Raw genomic sequence first — 17,205 nt, forward strand, 5'->3', positions numbered from 1 at the left:
ACTCAGTACCTTCTGCTCTTTCTCATGAAATACAAACATACTAGAGGGCTCTTCTTGGTGGTGTGTCAGCCTCTGATTTGCCTAGCCCTTCATGGTTTGTTTTTTGCATACTTTGGTAAGGTATTAGGGAAAGGGGGACACAAGACTGCTTAGTTTCTTGGCAAGGTGGGAAAAATTGCAAGGTGCCTCTCTTATGGTCCCCTTCTCTTCTTCAGATTGCCATGCTCCAGCCCCCCACCCACACTAGCACTCCTCTCCTTCACAGAACCTCTTCTGAGAGAAGTGTTTGCCGAATGAAGAATGAGACTTTCCAACATCTTTTGTGAAGATAGCTTTCTATCATGCATCAACCTGAAAACCTTTCATATCTGTGATAAGAAGAGAGAAAAATTGCAACTCTCCTCCATCCAAAGGAGAATGCCTTTGGATGCTTCAGTGTTAAAGTACTACCTGGCTTTGAAGTGAATTTGCTCCAACGTGTAGTTTTTTAACGGTCTATAGGCTTAATTGATCTGTCCCACTCATTGGATAACCTGGTGCCAGAAGAGTAGACTATGTCATTGTGTTAGCTTCCTGGTTATGTGGGTAAAGAACAAAAAGATACTGTTAAACATTAGCCACCCCAGGAAGATGGAGGCTGGTGAAAATAAATAAATATGCTTTGTGCTGCGGAAGGGAAGGATGGTTCTGTCACTGTACTGATGTTCACAGGGGTCTTGGGTATCCTGGACTACTTAGTATGACAGAATTACAAGAACTTGAAATTCCCAGGCAACCTATGATAAAAGATGTCAACAGGCAAGGAAGGAGAAGTATGCCGCTAAATGGGATAACAGAATTAACAATAATCTCTAGAATTAGTAAGACCCAAGGATTCTATTACACTGGTGTTAAGGGGACCACAAACCCTTTCCCCTGTGCCCTACAAGCCATCAGTGCTCTGCTGCACATGGCAGCCAGGTACTTAAATTTGCTTTGCATAGAACCAAAGAGAAGAGGCAAGTTCCTAGTTGGGGCTCATACTTGGGGAGAGGCAAAAAGAATAGTTGCTAGAAGGGCAATGTATGGAAAGATTCATCAGGGCCAAGGATTTAGCTCAGTGGTTCCACTGCCTGCCTCAAAAGTGGAAGGACCCGAGTTCGATCTCTGGTACCAAAAAAAAAAAAAAAAAGAAAAAGAGAAAAAAACGAAGATTCATCAGAAGTGGGAATTAGAGCTACAGGGGATCATGAGAATGTTATCTCACTCCTCAGAAATTCAGAGAAAGTGGAAAGGGGGTCCTGGATCCAGAAAGATCCCAGCAGTGGGAACTTAACCCACCATCAAGGTTCTGTATCCACTTTGTCTTCTACAATACCAGCAGCCAATGAGCAGTAAAATTCCCAGGATCACTGTCAGGATGCCAATCCCTGCAGCCCTGGCGGAGATACACAAATCCAATTAGGCACAGAAATACTGTTCCACAGTGTGGTGAAACATAAATCAACCTTCTTCCTTCTTCATACAGCCCCCCCAGTAGTTTGCCATCCCCCAGGCACAGGAGCCCAACAGACCTACAGCTCCAGTATCTTGGCACAGATCCTGGTCTCCGAGACCTGTGAGCACTGCTAACCGCAAGGCCAAGTACCCAAGCTCCAGGCAGAAGAGATGTCCTAATAACTGATCCTCACAGGGACCATATATTTATTGGGGCTTTATTGGAAGTATTTTTTTCTTCTCACTGGGGCTGGTTTACAGCATTTTCTCCAACTCAGCCCAGAAAAAGGAAACAGAAATTAACACTGACTGAACACCTACTATAAGCCAGGTGCTATGCTAAACATTCCATAAGCATTGGCTTTTTAAATTCTTATAGTAACTCCATTAGGTTCACATTGGCTTTTTTTTTTTTTTGGTACCAGGGATTGAACTCAGGACACTTGTGAGGTAGGCGCTGTGCCACTGAGCTAAATCCCCAGCCTGCATATTGGCTTTTTAAATTCTCATAATAGCCCTGTTAGGTTCACACTATGCATCATCCCAGTTTCACAGATTAGGAAATAAAGACAGAGATTAAGTGACTTGCTGCTGGTCATCCAGAGCTGTCACAAGACAGAAAGCGCAGACCATCTCTGCCCCAAGCTCCTCTCACCCCATGCAGCCCAGTGGCGAAGAGTCTGAGTGACACCTAGGGGAAAGATACAGAGTTGCTACAGAAAGATCTGGTCCTAAACCACAGAATGCCAAGGTGGGCATCTAAGTCATACTCTTGGGCCTTGTCTCTAGTTGCCCTTGTAAGCATTACAGTTACCACAAAGGCCTGGAAAGAGGCCAGAACTATGTACTGCCTGTGTAAAACTGTCAATGAGCTAGCGTCTGGCTGATTTTCCACACCACAGCATGGTCAAAGTTCACAGCATTACATGTTATCTGTGTCTGTGCACTTGTTAAAAAGGTTCTGCAGAACTAGGTTTATAAGAAAGGAGCAAGTTTGAACAAAGACTTCTGGAGAAAATTTTGCCCAGTGCCACCTACCAATCTTGAGGCTACTAGGCATCAAACCTGTTATGTCCAAGAGAACCATGAGATGCCCATGCCACAGGAAGTTCTGACCCAATTATGTAGGCCAGTCTACCCATCTTATAGATCAAGAAGCTGAGACCGACTGAAATTCATCAGTGTTACCACCACCTCAGTGACAGAGCACCAACTTGTGCCAGACACTGCTAAGCACCACACACACATGTGGCTTCACTTTTTCCTCATTACAATCCTCTGAGATATATATGATGTTCATTTTAGAGCCACATTAGGTTGGTAAAATGGCAAAGGTTGCACAACCAGTAAGTGGCAGGACCAGGATTCATAATAACTGGCACTGGACGCCCGCCAAGAGAGCTCTAGAATTTGGGACAGACCCAGGTGTCCTATTTCCAAGGGTGGTGCTTGTCCCGCAGAAATTACTGTTTCTTAAAAGGAAGCTGTCACAGGAACATTCTGGGGTTCTCATGACTGAAGGCATCTGATCCAGTTCCCAGCATGCCTGTGCTCTGATTTGATTCTGTGGTCTCCCCTTGAACTTCCTGATACAGACAGAGCTCTGTTCCAGCTCTTTATCAAGATCATGTCCTCACAACATACCCAAAGATGGAGAGCATGAAACCCCAAGGATGCACCAGAACTGCCCAGCTTGGCAGGGATCCTCAGAGTGTCACCCACTCTGCAATGCTCACTAAAGTGCAGATCCATGGGCTCTACCCCTGACCTGCCAGCTCAGCCTCTTGAGTGGCAGTACTTGGAATCCACACTTAAGCAAGTGCTTTAGATGATGTATGTCCACTGAACTGTAAGAAGCTCTGTCTCCCGAGCCTTCTGAGAGGTAGGTCACACTCACAGCAGATGGGTTGCTCTTTTGGGTGAGTATGGGAATTTACTTCATATTGTTCTTACTCATTCTGTCTGGTGGCGAGATTGTAAGAAGGATAAATATCTTCAGAGAATCTCCGAGATGTGTTGCTCCAATATGGCTGTCCCTATTCCCCTACCTGAGCTGGGATCTTCTTTTTTAAATCAAAGTTTCCTCTTTTTTTGAGAGATAATAACAATAGTTAATAGTTAATATATTGTATATCCTTTTCTTCAAAATAGAGTACAAGACATAGGCAAAAAATGATTCTCTCTTACAAAGAAGAAACAGATATTAGCACAAAACTTCCTTTTAAAGGAATTAAGAAAAACTAGTAGTATCATTAAAATACTTTTGAAACAAAAAAATAGGTAATTTGGAGAATTACTGGAATTTCTCCCTACTTCCTATTTATCTACGAGCAGAGATCTTTCATGAGAGAATATTGGTGGCCTGTGCACAGTTATGTTCTGGACTGACCTCTTTAACTAGCTTGCACAAAATCATGATGTTCCATGAATTCAGTGGTTCTTTCCTTCACAGACTGAGGACAAGAAACCACCATGTGGGAGCTTTAAATGTTGAAATGACATTCTGCCTATGGAGGGACAGCTCCCACCATACAAGTTAAATGGATACTTTTCTTTTGCTCTAGAAGCTAGAGGCTCCCCTGTGTTCTCAGGGAAGATGCCAGAGGATTCACCTAACCATACATGAGCACTTTGTTAAGCAAGCAGGACTCAGAATGCTCATGCCTTCAGCCAAGAGGTTCCATTACGTGGTGTTGGTATTAAACCCCATGCATCCCTAATTCAGCTGCTGTCACCTAGTTCCCAGCCCACCTTTCTGTGCTGTGCTGGGGGTGAACTCTGCAGACCTCCCTTCTCTGCCCACTGGCTTCCATTAGAGCGCCTTAGAGGGAGTTCCAGAGACTGGAGGAGGGAGTTTCCAACATGGGAAAGAGCTGCTCTTCGTGTTCTGGTTAGTGCTACCTCAGCAACAGTTCTTCATAATGTCTTCCCAACCACCAGCTCTGCTTCTCACTCCCAGAACAGCCCTGTTATGCTCCTTACACACTGGCCAGTGTCCCCACCTCTAAGCTCCCAAGGCTCCAGAACCATCCAAATAGAGATGCTTCCTCAGAGATGTGAGTCCCATTGGTGTGTGGTGCTGCCTCTCCGCTCTGGCTTCTGATGACCTCCACTCTTTATTCTTCTAGACTCAAGGGTAGAAGCAGCATCATATAGTGACTGCCTCAGGGTTACCTTTGTGTCTTCTGTGCCTCCTCAGGCTGAATGTATGCTTAATTAGTTACTTACAGTAGAGTTGAAGTGTCTGCTTGGTTTCTGTCTTCCCAGATAGACCCTGAGAGTAACTCTGCTTCGGCTGTGAACGCCACCTGGCCACTTGCTTCCCTAGCTAGGAAGGATGGCACTACATGGCCTCCTGAGCTAACGACCTCCTGTTCCCAGCCTTCAGCTTCATGGTAGATACTGATCTCTTCCCTTGTCTGTTGTTGGATGGAATCATGTAAATATTTGTTCTGCTGGTCTACAGCATAGTGCTTCACAGGCAAATAAACTCATACTGAAACTACAGTATCACTGTGTCCAGTTGTATATTTCCTAGTTTCTCTAATTCATTCCTCCTCTACAACACAGAAAGGATGATACCCACCAGGGTGGGTCATCATGTTGGAGGTGAGCAGAAGTGATGCATGCCACTTCTCTTTGTCTCCCTCTTTCTGTTGGTGGCAGTGATGATGTATCATCTTCAACTGGATAGACAAAGCCAGTATCTAAGGGGAGTGACCAGGGAGAAAGAAACTAATGGGTATTGAACTTTGTACTCTTGGACTATTACCTGACAGGTAAATAAAATTATGTTTTAAAGAAGACTCTGTTAAGTCATCCTACAGAAACTGAAACAATATCCAAACTAATACCATGTGCATTAGATCCTCCCTAAGAGTTTCTTTTCACTCTTGGAAAATTTTGTTAGGAGATATAACTACCCCTGTTCTTTCCTCAGATTGACCAATTGACTGACTACACAGGGGTATGGGAGAATCCCAGCATGGTCTTCAGAGGAAACGCTCCCAGCCTGGATTCTTAGTGCCTTGGATGGGTTCTACAACTTGTTTGTCCCTGCTGATTGACTCCTTTTAAGGTTTTTCGATGACTTTTTCCAAAAGGAGAGCAGGTCTGCAGGGCATTCTGAACTGATCATGAAAAACATAATCCAGATAAAAACCCCATTCCTCGATGTCCTGTTGAAACCCCTGCTCAGAGAATGGAACTTCCTGTCCTACCACCGCACTCCCTCCCATCACCACACCCCTCTCCGCTCCCAGAATCTGCAGGGTGTGTCCCACAGTCGCAGTGCGCGTCCCCTAACACAGTGCTTACTTTTTTCTTTCTTTCTTTCTTTCTTTCTTTCTTTCTTTCTTTCTTTCTTTCTTTCTTTCTTTCTTTCTTTCTTTCTTTCTTTCTTTCTTCTCAGAGTACTGGAGGTACTGGGGATTAAACCCGGGCCCTTCTCACTGAGCTACATCCCTAGTCCTTTTTTATTTTTATAGAAACTATTAAGTTACTAAGTTGCCAACCTGGGCTCAAACCTTTGATCCTCCTACCTCAGCTTCCAGAGTTCTGGGATTACAGGTTTGGGCCACCATGCCCAGCTAATAGCATTTGTATGGGCTGAAGTTATTCTCTTGCCCAACTCTTCCACTGGATTATTAGATTTTTAAATAATAAAAGCAGTGTGTATCTTCAACTATTATATAATACATAGCACCGTAGAAATGCTAACATATAAATTCTTATTTTAAATTAATTCTTAATAACACGGTATCCTTTCAGTAAAGTTATAATACAACAGTTATAGCACCATCTTCATCCTAGAGTTAGTCTGCAGGTTGAGTTCCACACACCTGCCCTCATCCTCACTGGTTCTTTGGCAACTCAGCTTTATTTCATCTACAAGTCACCTTCAGCAGCCTGAGAGGAGTTGACAGAACAAGGCTTGCAGAAAAAAGCATCTTAATGCTGGACAGAAGTTTTTCAATTTGGGGACCTACGGCTAATAAGGTTCAATAGCTAAGAGTGTGGACAAAAATAGAAAGATCCAACTTTTTAATCATTCCTTTCCTCCTGCCTGTTTGGCCCCAGAGAAACTTGAGTGAGCCCTCTGTAGAACCAGAAGTCTCCTCCCTTTGTTGCTATAGTTTTCACTGTCTGGGGAAACAAATGCAAGGGAGATTTATAAATGGCCTTGTGCCAGTGGAAGTCAGCAGGCTATGCCAGCAAACAGCAAGCTGGAAACTCTGCTAGGTCTGGTTTTGAACTTACTCTTCGGTTGTGATGTAAGCATGGCCGTGCCCCTTCCTGGGATAACCATGGCTGAAGTGACCCTCTTCTTGTGGCATCTTATGGGGTCAGATCACAGCACACCTGAGAGGACACATGAGCATCATTTAGGGAATTCAGCGCATCCTTCCCACCATTTCATAAAGACCCACGAAGACACTGCTGCCAGTTAACCAATATTGAAAGGACCCCCTGGTTTCTCTCTGCAAGAATTTGTACTGACTTCCTCACTGATATCAAGGGCTTCAGAAATACTCATAGCTTAGGCCTCAACTCCTTCTACTAATGGAAAAGTAAGTTTGAAGAAAATACAAATGAAAACACAACAAAACTTTCGAACTGGGTTATTATTTGGCAGAAAAATGTTCTTCATTTGCCTTTAATTTGAGCCTATCCTACAAACTTTCAGAGAAAAAGAGGATTTTTATTCATTCTCAACTTTGCCTGGCCCAGGGCAATGGTTAATAGGAGAAGTCATTTCTCTCCAAGGTTACTATTTGGTACTAATACCTGGACAAACGGAAGGCTATGATGAGATAAATGTGTTTCCGAGAGCCTGATAAGGGGACATGAGGCAGAGAGCACAGCATCCTCTAGGGAAAGGAAAATAAAAGTATGAAGATGCAATATGTACATGTACCCACTGCCCACAATGGATGCATTCGATATATATTGCAAACATATGCTTTAAAAAATAACCAAGTCCACTTTCCGACAAAGGAAACCGCCCTGTGCGTGTGCCTTGGTTTCCCATGTGCACATCACCCAGAATTAGCTGAGGAAGCTCAGGACCTGATATTGTCTAACAGTTTGTTTTCCTTCCCACCTAAATCAACTTCTGCTTCTCTCTAGTTCAAGTCTTATGGCTAGGAGTTTTTTTAAAAAGTAACTATAATACATGCAAGTGAACAATAACAATAACAACAACAAAATCATGAACTGCAGTGGTTGTGATTAAAGTGAGATCATTAAAAGTCAATAATGGAAGCCTCGCTCCTTGCTATTTTGTGTTTTTCTTCCCTCTTAACTATTCTTGTGAATATTAAAGGTCTGATCCCCATAGAGTTATATTAATGAGGTCCAATTTGAACAACGGAATATGGGAGAACAAAGGGGAATTTCACCACATGACTCCTTTGCAGTGGGACCATTTTATCTGTAATTGTCCTTCCCAATTGTAAAAAAAAAAAAACACAGTTGAACTCACTGATCATCTCAAGTGGATAATAGGGAGGAATAAGCCCTCTGTTCAAATTATAGACAGGTAACTCAATTCTGCATTAAATTGTTTTTGTTTTTGTCAAGCTCAGAGCCTTAGGAAACAGTGTGGGGAATTCACATGTCCTCTCAGCCCCCTCAAACCAAGAGAAGCACTCCTTCTAGTGACAGAACACTTCCAGCACAGGGAGGCTGCTTGTCACCAGCAGACAGTCTCCGGAATAATCGCTGCTCTTGTTGGTAGTCACAGAGGACTGCAAGGGGTGAGGGGAGCCTTGTGGACCCTCAGAAATTGGGGGCTTATAATGCCAAGGAGAAATCCTGCTAGAGTCTGGAGAGTAGGAATGTTCTTACCTTCCTTGATGAGGTCGCCCTTGCCCTGCTGACTGGTCGTGTGTGTATGTGTGTGTGTGTGAGACAGAGAAGATTGCTTCTCTGGCTCTTAATCTTAAAAAAAATTTTTTTTTCTTGATCTTGAGTCCCATGATAGTCACGAGTTTGGATTCCTGACGAGGTCGTCAGTGATTGCTTATTTGGCATGAAAGAAACCAACATCATTCCACCCTTCAAAAAAAAATCACAGCTCACTGTGGCCTTTGTCTTCCCCAATCCAAAGGCTTCGTCCTAAGGGAAGCCGTTTGTTAAGTGCTGCTCCTCCTCTATAGGGTGGCCAGATGAAATATATACAATTCCTGGTGAAATTGTAATTTCAGACAGATAATGAGTAGTTTTTTAGTGTACCTACATCCCATGAAATGTTTTTTAGTATAAATGTCTCCCATACTGCATCAAGACATAGTTTTTTAAAAGTTATGTTTTTCTTTTTCTGATATTCAGATTTAACCAGGAGTCCTATAGCCTCTCTCATCTCTACCTCAGAGAGTTTGAGAGCCCGTAGGCTCAGATCTGGAGATATCTACTCCCACACTCATCTTCAAGAAGAGAAATTAGAGGATCCCTGAAGCCTTCTAGGCTGGGCTCCCTGAGTTCTTTGTGACCATCCTGGAGTTGGCTATCTACTGGGAATAGTGAGTTTCCAGGCGTTTGCAAGGGCCATATGAAATTTTGTTTCCCAAGGTGGAATATGACCTAGTTAAAAATCTAACAAACCAGGGCTGCGTCTATACATCATAATCTACCTAGGAGTCAAATGTATATAGCCCCAAGCATTTCAATATGACACAACAGTCACCTGTTGCTGTGTATCCATTACCATCATGGCAAAAAAAAAAAAGCAGCAACCTGCAGTAAAATGAAGGAATATGAGAATTAGCTGAGGACTTGGATTAAAGGACCACATAATATCTGAGGGCCCCATTCCTTTCTGATCCCGTGACTTTCCACTTCCCACACTGGGCTATGGACAAGCGCTGTCCTGTGAGAGCAGTGTCAACCTACTGAAAACTGGACACCGGGACAGTCATCACTGGAACTGGAAAGTGACAAAGGAAATAAGAGTTGATCTTTTTTTAGGAGAGACAAGGAAAATCCTTCTGAAAAGGAGAGAGATTTTGAACTGAGATTGAAATGAGAAAGAGCAGGCATAAAAAGGTGGAGGAAGAAGAGCTAGGGGTTTAGCCCAGTAGAGTGGTTGCCTAACATACACCAGGTCCTGGGTTCAACCCCCAGTGCTAAATAGGTGGAAGAAGAGCATTTCAGACAAAACAACTAGTTCAAAGCCCTGATGTGGAACAATAAACCATAATGTGATCTGGGCTTCCAGACTGAGGCTAGCTCAGGAGACTTTTGTATAGAAATTGGAAGAAAACAGCCTTTAGTGTCAATGGACTTGGGGAGAGTAATTTTAACCTGAAACAAAAGGTTATGCCTGGTGACTCCCAGAAAGCCCTAGTGGTGACTGTGTCTGGAAAGGTCACAATTCTGAACTGAGAAGCCCAGGGCTTGCACTAGGCTGGACTCTCCAACTAACTTGGGCCCCTGTATGACTGGTGTCAAGAGAGGAAGACATTGATCTGGCTGTCAGGGCAAGGTCTCACTCAAGTCCTCTGGTGATGTGAGTTGATTCAGGGAACTTGAGTGTGCCCTGCCTTCTTTCATGGCAGAGACAGCAAGGGAGCTGCCATCACCCTGTTCCCCAGAAGGGGCTCCATGTCCAGAGTCAGCATGCTGGCGACACTACAACCTGTCAGGGCACCAGCTCTCCAGCTAGTTTGCCTCTTGAAACTCAAGCAGGGAACCCTGGTCAGATTTTTCACATGCACCTCCTTGGATTTTTGGGTTGCAGCATTTGAGGTGCCCAGTCCTTCAGGGTTACACGACCAAGATAAACTGTACGGATCTTTTTCAAGTAAGGGTTCATAGAAACTTCAGCCTGAAAATCCTACAACCCTCTGTCTCCTCAGGCCCCAGAAGTGCCCCCTGCCTAGGCTCCTAGTATCTGTCCTTGGACTGACCTCAGCCTTGGGCCCCATTCCCAGCCAACCTAAGTCAGGTCCTACCTGCTCCCAACCTCAGCACCTCCATGTGAATGCTGATTTTTAACAGCAGAGGCTCGAGTCCAAACTGCCTGAATTTCACCTCATCAGTCCTTGTGCCCTTGAGCAAAACAAACCTCTGAAAGCCTCATGTGGGCATCTACTAAGAGGGCTAGTATTGTCTGTTCCAGGTTCATTGTGAGAACTGGATGCTTCCTTCTTGGTACAGTATCTGGCACAGAATATGCTTAGCAATAATAAAGTAAACTGTTGCTATGCGAGTGTTCACCTCTTACTCCTTGGCCCCAGGTCAAACAGCTTTGCTACTTCTACCCTGGGTTAGAACTTGCACTCTTAGGACCTTGCTTGTCGCTGGCTGGTTCTCTGCTGCCACCTAGTGGGCCTTGATCCCCTGGCACCCAAAGAGACCTGAGATGGTTCTTTAATTTTTTCAAAACCCTCCTGCTTTCAATGCTCAAGGCCAGAATCCTCCACACTCATCCTCTTTGGGGTTTAGAACCTTCCTTAATGCTCCCCACAAGAGTGTGAGCTTTTCCTCTCTCTCACACACATCCCAAAGCTATTACTACCAATGGGACTTGATGCAGCTGCCCTTTGTAGAGTGGTACTCAAAAGGCAAGGAAAGTACAGTGGACTCTCAAATTATGACTGGCCTGACATACGAACAACTTGGGTTATGACTGGAATTTAACTTATGACCAAAGTCTTGAGTTATGACCTGAATGCTGGCTGCTTGTTTTTCCAGATGGTCTCTGATACAGATTTAATCCTTAAAGAGTTCTGGAAGAAACATGACAACATCCTTTCCTGTGTGGAGTTAAATGAGAAATCCTGAACCAGTGTCTCTCTAAGGACACTGAGATCTGCCTGTATACAGGAGAGAGACTTGGAAGGCTGTGTAGAGGAGCCTGAGCCTTCATTGAGAAACTTGGGTTACAACCAGCTGTCAGGAATGAATTGAGTTCGTAAGTCAAGGGTCCACTGTACATTAGCTCTATAGTGACTGAGGCAGACTGAAAACAGCACTTCCTTCCTGTGCCACATGGGAGCCTTTAATCCCAGCTCTCATTTTTTCTTGTGTGACCTTGGCAAGTTACTCCACCCCTTCAAGCTTCAGTATCTTCATCTGCAAAATGGGAATAAAGAATAATTACAAGGTGGCCATGGTAGTAGCTGCCTACGATCCCAGCACTTGGGAGGCTGAGGCAGGAGGGCTGTGAGTTTGAGACCAGTCTGGACTACATGGTGAGATCCTATCTCAAAAAAAAATACAAAATGCCATGAGAATTAAATAGGATCATTGCTGTGGCTTGAATCTAGATGCCCCCAAAGCCTCATGGAGTCTTTGGTAGGGCTTTTCAGAGGTGGCTGGATCTAGAGTGTGTGGTGCTGAGATTAAAGTTGTGTGATTACAAAATTAGTCCACTGATTGGTTTGGCATGGTTCTGGGTGTGGATAATGGGAAGGCCCACCTGTGTGTGAGTGCTACCTACCTTTACTAAGGAGTGAGTGCTACCTGCCCTCACTAAAGACAGCTGTTGACGCTTGCTGCTTTGGCCACCTGCCATGAACTGTTTATCTTCTGTGATGCCCCTCTGTCTTGGACAAGCTCATTATGGACTGAAACCTTTGCAAACTGCAAGCTGAAACAAACCTTTCCTCCTTTAACTTTGGGTGTCAGTATTTTCGTCTCAGCAACAACCAAAAAAAAGTAACTAAGACAGTCATGTATGTAAAATCATCTGGTGCAATGCAGTGCCTGGAAAGTGACTAAAGCTTGAGAAAGGCTAGTGCTTCTGTGAATTTCCTGTAAACACGCATACAGGTGGAGAGAGCTAGCAGGTAAGCAAGGAGCACAGGCCCACTGCTGAGAGTTAATCAGCTAAAAAGTTACTGCCTGTGGAGGAAAAAGAAGTGGGCCAGAGAGGTTCTGATGGTTGAGGGGCAGTGATGAGGTGGAGAAGGAACAGAATAAAGGCTGTCTAGGTGGAGCCCAATGGGGAAGCCCTGCCAGCCTGGCGGCAGCTGAAACTAACAAAGCCTCCCACCCTAGATGCTCTCATGCAAGAGCCGGCTCCTGTGGGATGCCATGTGGCCCCCTCTCAGAAGGAGGTGGCCGGGGCCTCACCAGTTCCTGACTCAGTAGGCAAGTAACAGCTTCAACCTGTTGTGTGTGCAGAAGCTGGCTCACGTATGAGCACGTGGCCAATTCCCAAGGCTACTCAGGTGAGCAGAGAAGATTGTGGTAAGGTGGAAATGTGTTAAATCTCATGACCACTTATAAGCAGTCACTATCAAGACAAACTATTTTTAATTAACTTTTGGGTGGAAAGATATTGAGGAGTCAGTCCCAGTGTTCACTGAGATATCAGATATCACTACAGCTACCCTAGATTCTCATCAGGGCGTAATGTAGGGATAGCTTCTATGTAATGGGCATGGAAAAGTTTGAAAGGAAGTCTGGAAAAAGGGGTTCAGCAGACATGAGATGGGGAGTAAGTGGGTATTCTACAGTCACAGCTTGGAGTGAGAGCAGGAAGGTGGAGGGCGGGTGCAGAGGGATGGAATGGCTAGTGGGTCTGGGATACTGCAAGGAATTCTCCATGGCTGGAGCTCCAAGTGCAAGAAAGACAGTGGAAAACTGAGGCTAAGAACACCATGCTGAGGCTTTTGCAGGCTGACTTTACAGGCTGTTTTGAGTCACAGAAAGACTTGTGGTTGGTTTTTTGTTTGTTTTGTTTTGGTTTAGTTTCTTTGAGAGAGGGTCTCACTGTGTAGTTCAGGCCACCTTTGAACTTGTTATGTAGCCCAAGCTGGCCTTCAGCTTGTGATCCTTCTGCCTCAGTCTCCAGAGTGCTAGGATTACACAGCAAGGTTTCAAGCAGGGGAAAAAATGGGTTGACCAGACTCAGGCTCAGGTTACTTCCCAATGTCATGAAGGTACCTGCCTCCCAAGTGGCCACAGTGATCACCTGCATTGTTGTGTGTAAAAATATTTTGTAAACTAAATTATTTTGATGCTAGACCTAAAAGCAGCAACTTGATTGGTGAGATGAAGGATGGCTAGGAGAGAGCTAGAGTTTTGGGGTTTGATTCTTATCCTAATCCAAATTTTTGCTTCACTGTAGACTGGCTGTGTGTCTTTGGGCATGCACGACCATCAGCATCAGTCTCATCTTCAAACAGCAACATGGTCTCTCTTGGGGAGGCTGATAATGAGGTCTTTTGTGCCTTCCATGGAGTAAGCTCTTGTATCCATCCACATTCTTTGGTTACAAGCAACAAAAACTCAAATCTGGTTACTTAATAATGAAAGTAAAGGCATGTTGTGAAGGTGTTCCACAGAAGTAAAGGCAAGCCCCACCAAATCAGACCTTAATAAGGAATAGAATAAAGTGCTCCTGTGGATGCAGGTAATAAGGATTAATGAATGACCCTTCAGGTGGCTGCCATTGGCATGAAATCAGCTTCAACCATGTTCATCTGTACATACAAGACTTAGGTTCCTTGGAGGATCTTGTTTGGCTAGCTTGGGTCTCAGGGCAAATTCTTGCCCAGGCAGGAAGTGGCTGGGGGTGGGAGAGGGGGTTAATACCCCGTCGAGGCAACAGGAAAGGAGAAATTCTTCAGAAGGAATCTAAGTTGCTGTTACCAAAATAAGAAAGAAGGGATATAAGAGATTAAGACAGAGCTGCCCCCTACAGCATCTGGCAAGTAGTGGCCATCACAGTTATGCTGGGTTCACAGAGCTAGAATTTGTCCCTGAAAAGTCTTCTTAAGCCTTTGCTGTTTCTTAAAAAGCAATGTGAGAGGAGCTGAATTGTGTATCTGGAATTCTGCAGGAGACTTAGGCAGGCTGTCAGGAGTTCTCATGCTCTCACCCTGCTACTCACTGCATGACTTTGGCATTATCTGTCCATGTCTGGCCCTGACTCCTCAGTTCTGGGGGAAGGTAGGGATTATATAGGTGATCTTCCAGAGCCTGGGCCAGAGCCTGCCACAGTGTGGATGCCTCAGTGGACTAAACTTGCTCAGCTCCATCTCCAGTGACTTTTAAGAAGTAGCACCATCAGAGAAAACAAGACAGTATTTCAACACTAAGGAAAGCAATTGTCTGCTTCCGTGTATTTTTCCATCTTTGATTTTGAAAACCAATCCCCCTTTCCCTACCCAATCATTACCATCCATAATATGATACCATTCTTGACAGGTATTGCCCTGTGCACTTGGTGGAAGTTTAATATTGGGAAAATGTTACTCATGGTCATAGTCCTTGAAGAACTCCTACTGAGCCCAGTATTCAGAGGAGGAAGGCTCCTGAGTGCCACTTGGGTCCTGGTATAGCCACAGCCTCCAAGCCTCCCTCTTAAAGTTTGGGTAATAAACATTTTAAGTATTAGGCTATTGACCTCTGTGTCTGTAGAGGCACTTCCTCCAGCCTTTCTTGCCTAGTGACCAACTCTACAATCATGCAAGGCCTGTTTTTTTTGTTTTGTTTTTGTTTTTGGTACCGTGGATCAAACTCGGGATCTTGCGCTTTCGAGGCAGGCGGCAGAACCACTGAGTTAAATCCCCGGCCCAAGGCCTGGTTTTTAAGGATATTTTGACATTTCTGTATTTTTTGTATTTAGGGACAATGGTCTTTGGCTCTGTTTCAGTAAAATAGGGGCATTTGAGTCTCCATAAACCCTGCCAGTTCTACCTTCCTGCTGATACCCTAAAATACCTGGAAATGTCCCCTACACGTTAAAAAAATGAAAACGTTAGTCATCTCTAGATTCTTTTCCATGTGAAAAGAACAAATCAACCTTTGACAGAACTCCTTGTCCCTCCTCCATCTAAGGGGAGACCTTGTGATTTCAAGGATAATTTCGAGGAAAGGGGAAGAGGTAGACACTGAAATTGCCCAAGGTCAGAGTTATAACTTATAATCTCTTCCTATGTCTATAGAGGAAATGTGTGTTTGGCTGTAGGACTTTTTAAGAGTTAAAAACTCAATCCTAGTGTTTCATTTTTATTTTGATATAGCATTTTAATTTTGTTTTTAAAAATCTGCTTGACCTGGTTATCATCTGCCAGAGATCCCAGTTATGGGCTTTTTCAACTTAGAGTCATGAGTTGGATAAATCCATCACTCCTGATATTCTGTTAGCAAACAAGCTGAAACTAGAGAAGCTGACCATGTGAGTCAGATTATCTGGTTGCTTTATCTCTGTGCTTCCTTCCTGTGAATTATTCCTCAGCTTAATTGGTCTCACCATTGTCTGTGGATCAGTTAATTAAGGGAAGCTTCATGGGCCCACAGCTGATGTCCAATCTCAAACAGGCAGTAATGACCCCCAGGACCAGTGTGGTTGGCCCCAACAGAAAGGTGCATTTGGGGAACCAATGTCAGCACTGCTGTCTTTCAGGATCAGGGTTGGGTTTGATTGAGAAAATTAGCGGATTTTCTTTTGCCAGTTACTGTGCTTACAGATTTGTGTCAGCCCTTTGGGGGTCAAAAAGAGGCAGCTTAGAGGCCAGGGATTTAGCTCAGTGGTTCCACTGCCTGCCCCTGAAGCACAAGGGCCCGAGTTCAATCCCTAGTACCAAAAAACCCCCAAAAAACAGGCAGCTCAGTCTGAGTCAAAAGGGAACTATGTCTCAAAGCACCCAGCTGTGGTGGGAACAGGGACCCACATGAGGCTGATGTGTTTCTTTTTTTTTTTTGTATTAAATTCTTTTATTGGTACATTGTAGGTATACAACACAATTACATTTCTCATTGGGAATTGTACCTTTACATAATGCATCTTGGTTCTTATTTTTTCCCCATTCCTAGCCCTCCCTTCATGCCCTCTACCCTTCCCTATTTACAAAGACTTTATTTCCATTTTTTCCATTTCTCATCATTTTTCCTTTCCCTTCTTTCCTTTCCCCTGCCCCTCCCACTACGCCTACCCCTTTGGACATTTTTTTCCTATTTTACATTATCAATTATTCATTCTAATCATTGGTACATTTTAGGTATACAATATAATGACATTCATCATTGGAAATTTGTACCTTTACGTAGTCTCTCTTGGTTCTTATTTTTCACCCTTGCCCAGCCCTCCCTTCAACCCCTCCAGTCCTCCCTATTTACAAAGATTTTGTTCCTATTTTTCCATTTTCTCATATTAATCCCATTCCCTTCTATCCTTTCCCCTAGCCCTCCCACTTCCTTCCCCTTTGCCCCTCTTCTTCCTATTTCACATTACCTATTATACATTTAGTCCTTATTTACACTTTCAGTTTCTCACACCAGAGAAACTATTTGGTATTTACACATGTGTGTCCTATTTATTTCACTTAAGAGTATCGCCTCAATGTGCATCCACTTAGCTATAAATGTCTCTAATTTCTCGTTTTTGATGGCTGAGTAGTACTCCATTTTATTTAAAAAAACCACATTTTCTTTATCCAGTCTCCAGTTGATGGGCATTGGGGCTGTTTCCAAGTTTTAGCTGTTACAAACTGTGCTGCTATGAACATGGGTGCACATATATCACTGTGGTATGATTCTTTTAATTCTTTGGGGAAGATCTCCAGCAGGGGAATAGCAGGGTCAAATGGGACTTCCAGTCCTAGTTCTTTGAGGTATCTCCATACTGATTTCCACAGTGCTTGCACCAGTCTACACTCCCACCAGCAGTGGACCAGGGTTCCTCTTTCCCCACAGCCCCACCAGCATTTGTTATTGGTTGATTTCATGATAGCAGCCATTCTTTCTGGAGTGAAGTGGAATCTCAGAGTTGTT

General features: G+C 44.1%; 1 protein-coding gene across 9 annotated transcripts in view; it reads right to left on the reverse strand.

The window, feature by feature from the left end:
* The window catches only part of Mlana (melan-A), a 125,692-nt gene that overhangs the window by 8,687 nt on the left and 99,800 nt on the right, over positions 1–17,205 (reverse strand). For 4 of the 9 annotated variants that reach the window (XM_087183982.1, XM_087183980.1, XM_087183983.1 and 1 more), the window contains 3 exons: positions 6,736–6,837; positions 5,063–5,183; positions 1,321–1,417 (listed from right to left, as the gene is read on the reverse strand). In XM_087183982.1, the coding sequence (XP_087040108.1) occupies positions 1,321–1,417; positions 5,063–5,183; positions 6,736–6,784 (267 nt within the window). In that variant the 5' untranslated portion in view covers positions 6,785–6,837. Of the gene's footprint in view, positions 1–1,320; positions 1,418–5,062; positions 5,184–6,735; positions 6,838–8,325; positions 8,450–17,205 lie in introns of those variants that run through there. The other 5 variants (XM_087183984.1, XM_087183987.1, XM_087183985.1 and 2 more) reach the window with 3 other exon arrangements.

Source organism: Heterocephalus glaber, unplaced genomic scaffold (genome assembly GCF_053883595.1).
Source record: "Heterocephalus glaber isolate CG9 unplaced genomic scaffold, H.glaber_assembly_v1.0 deba00001481, whole genome shotgun sequence".
Lineage (NCBI taxonomy): Eukaryota > Metazoa > Chordata > Mammalia > Rodentia > Bathyergidae > Heterocephalus > Heterocephalus glaber.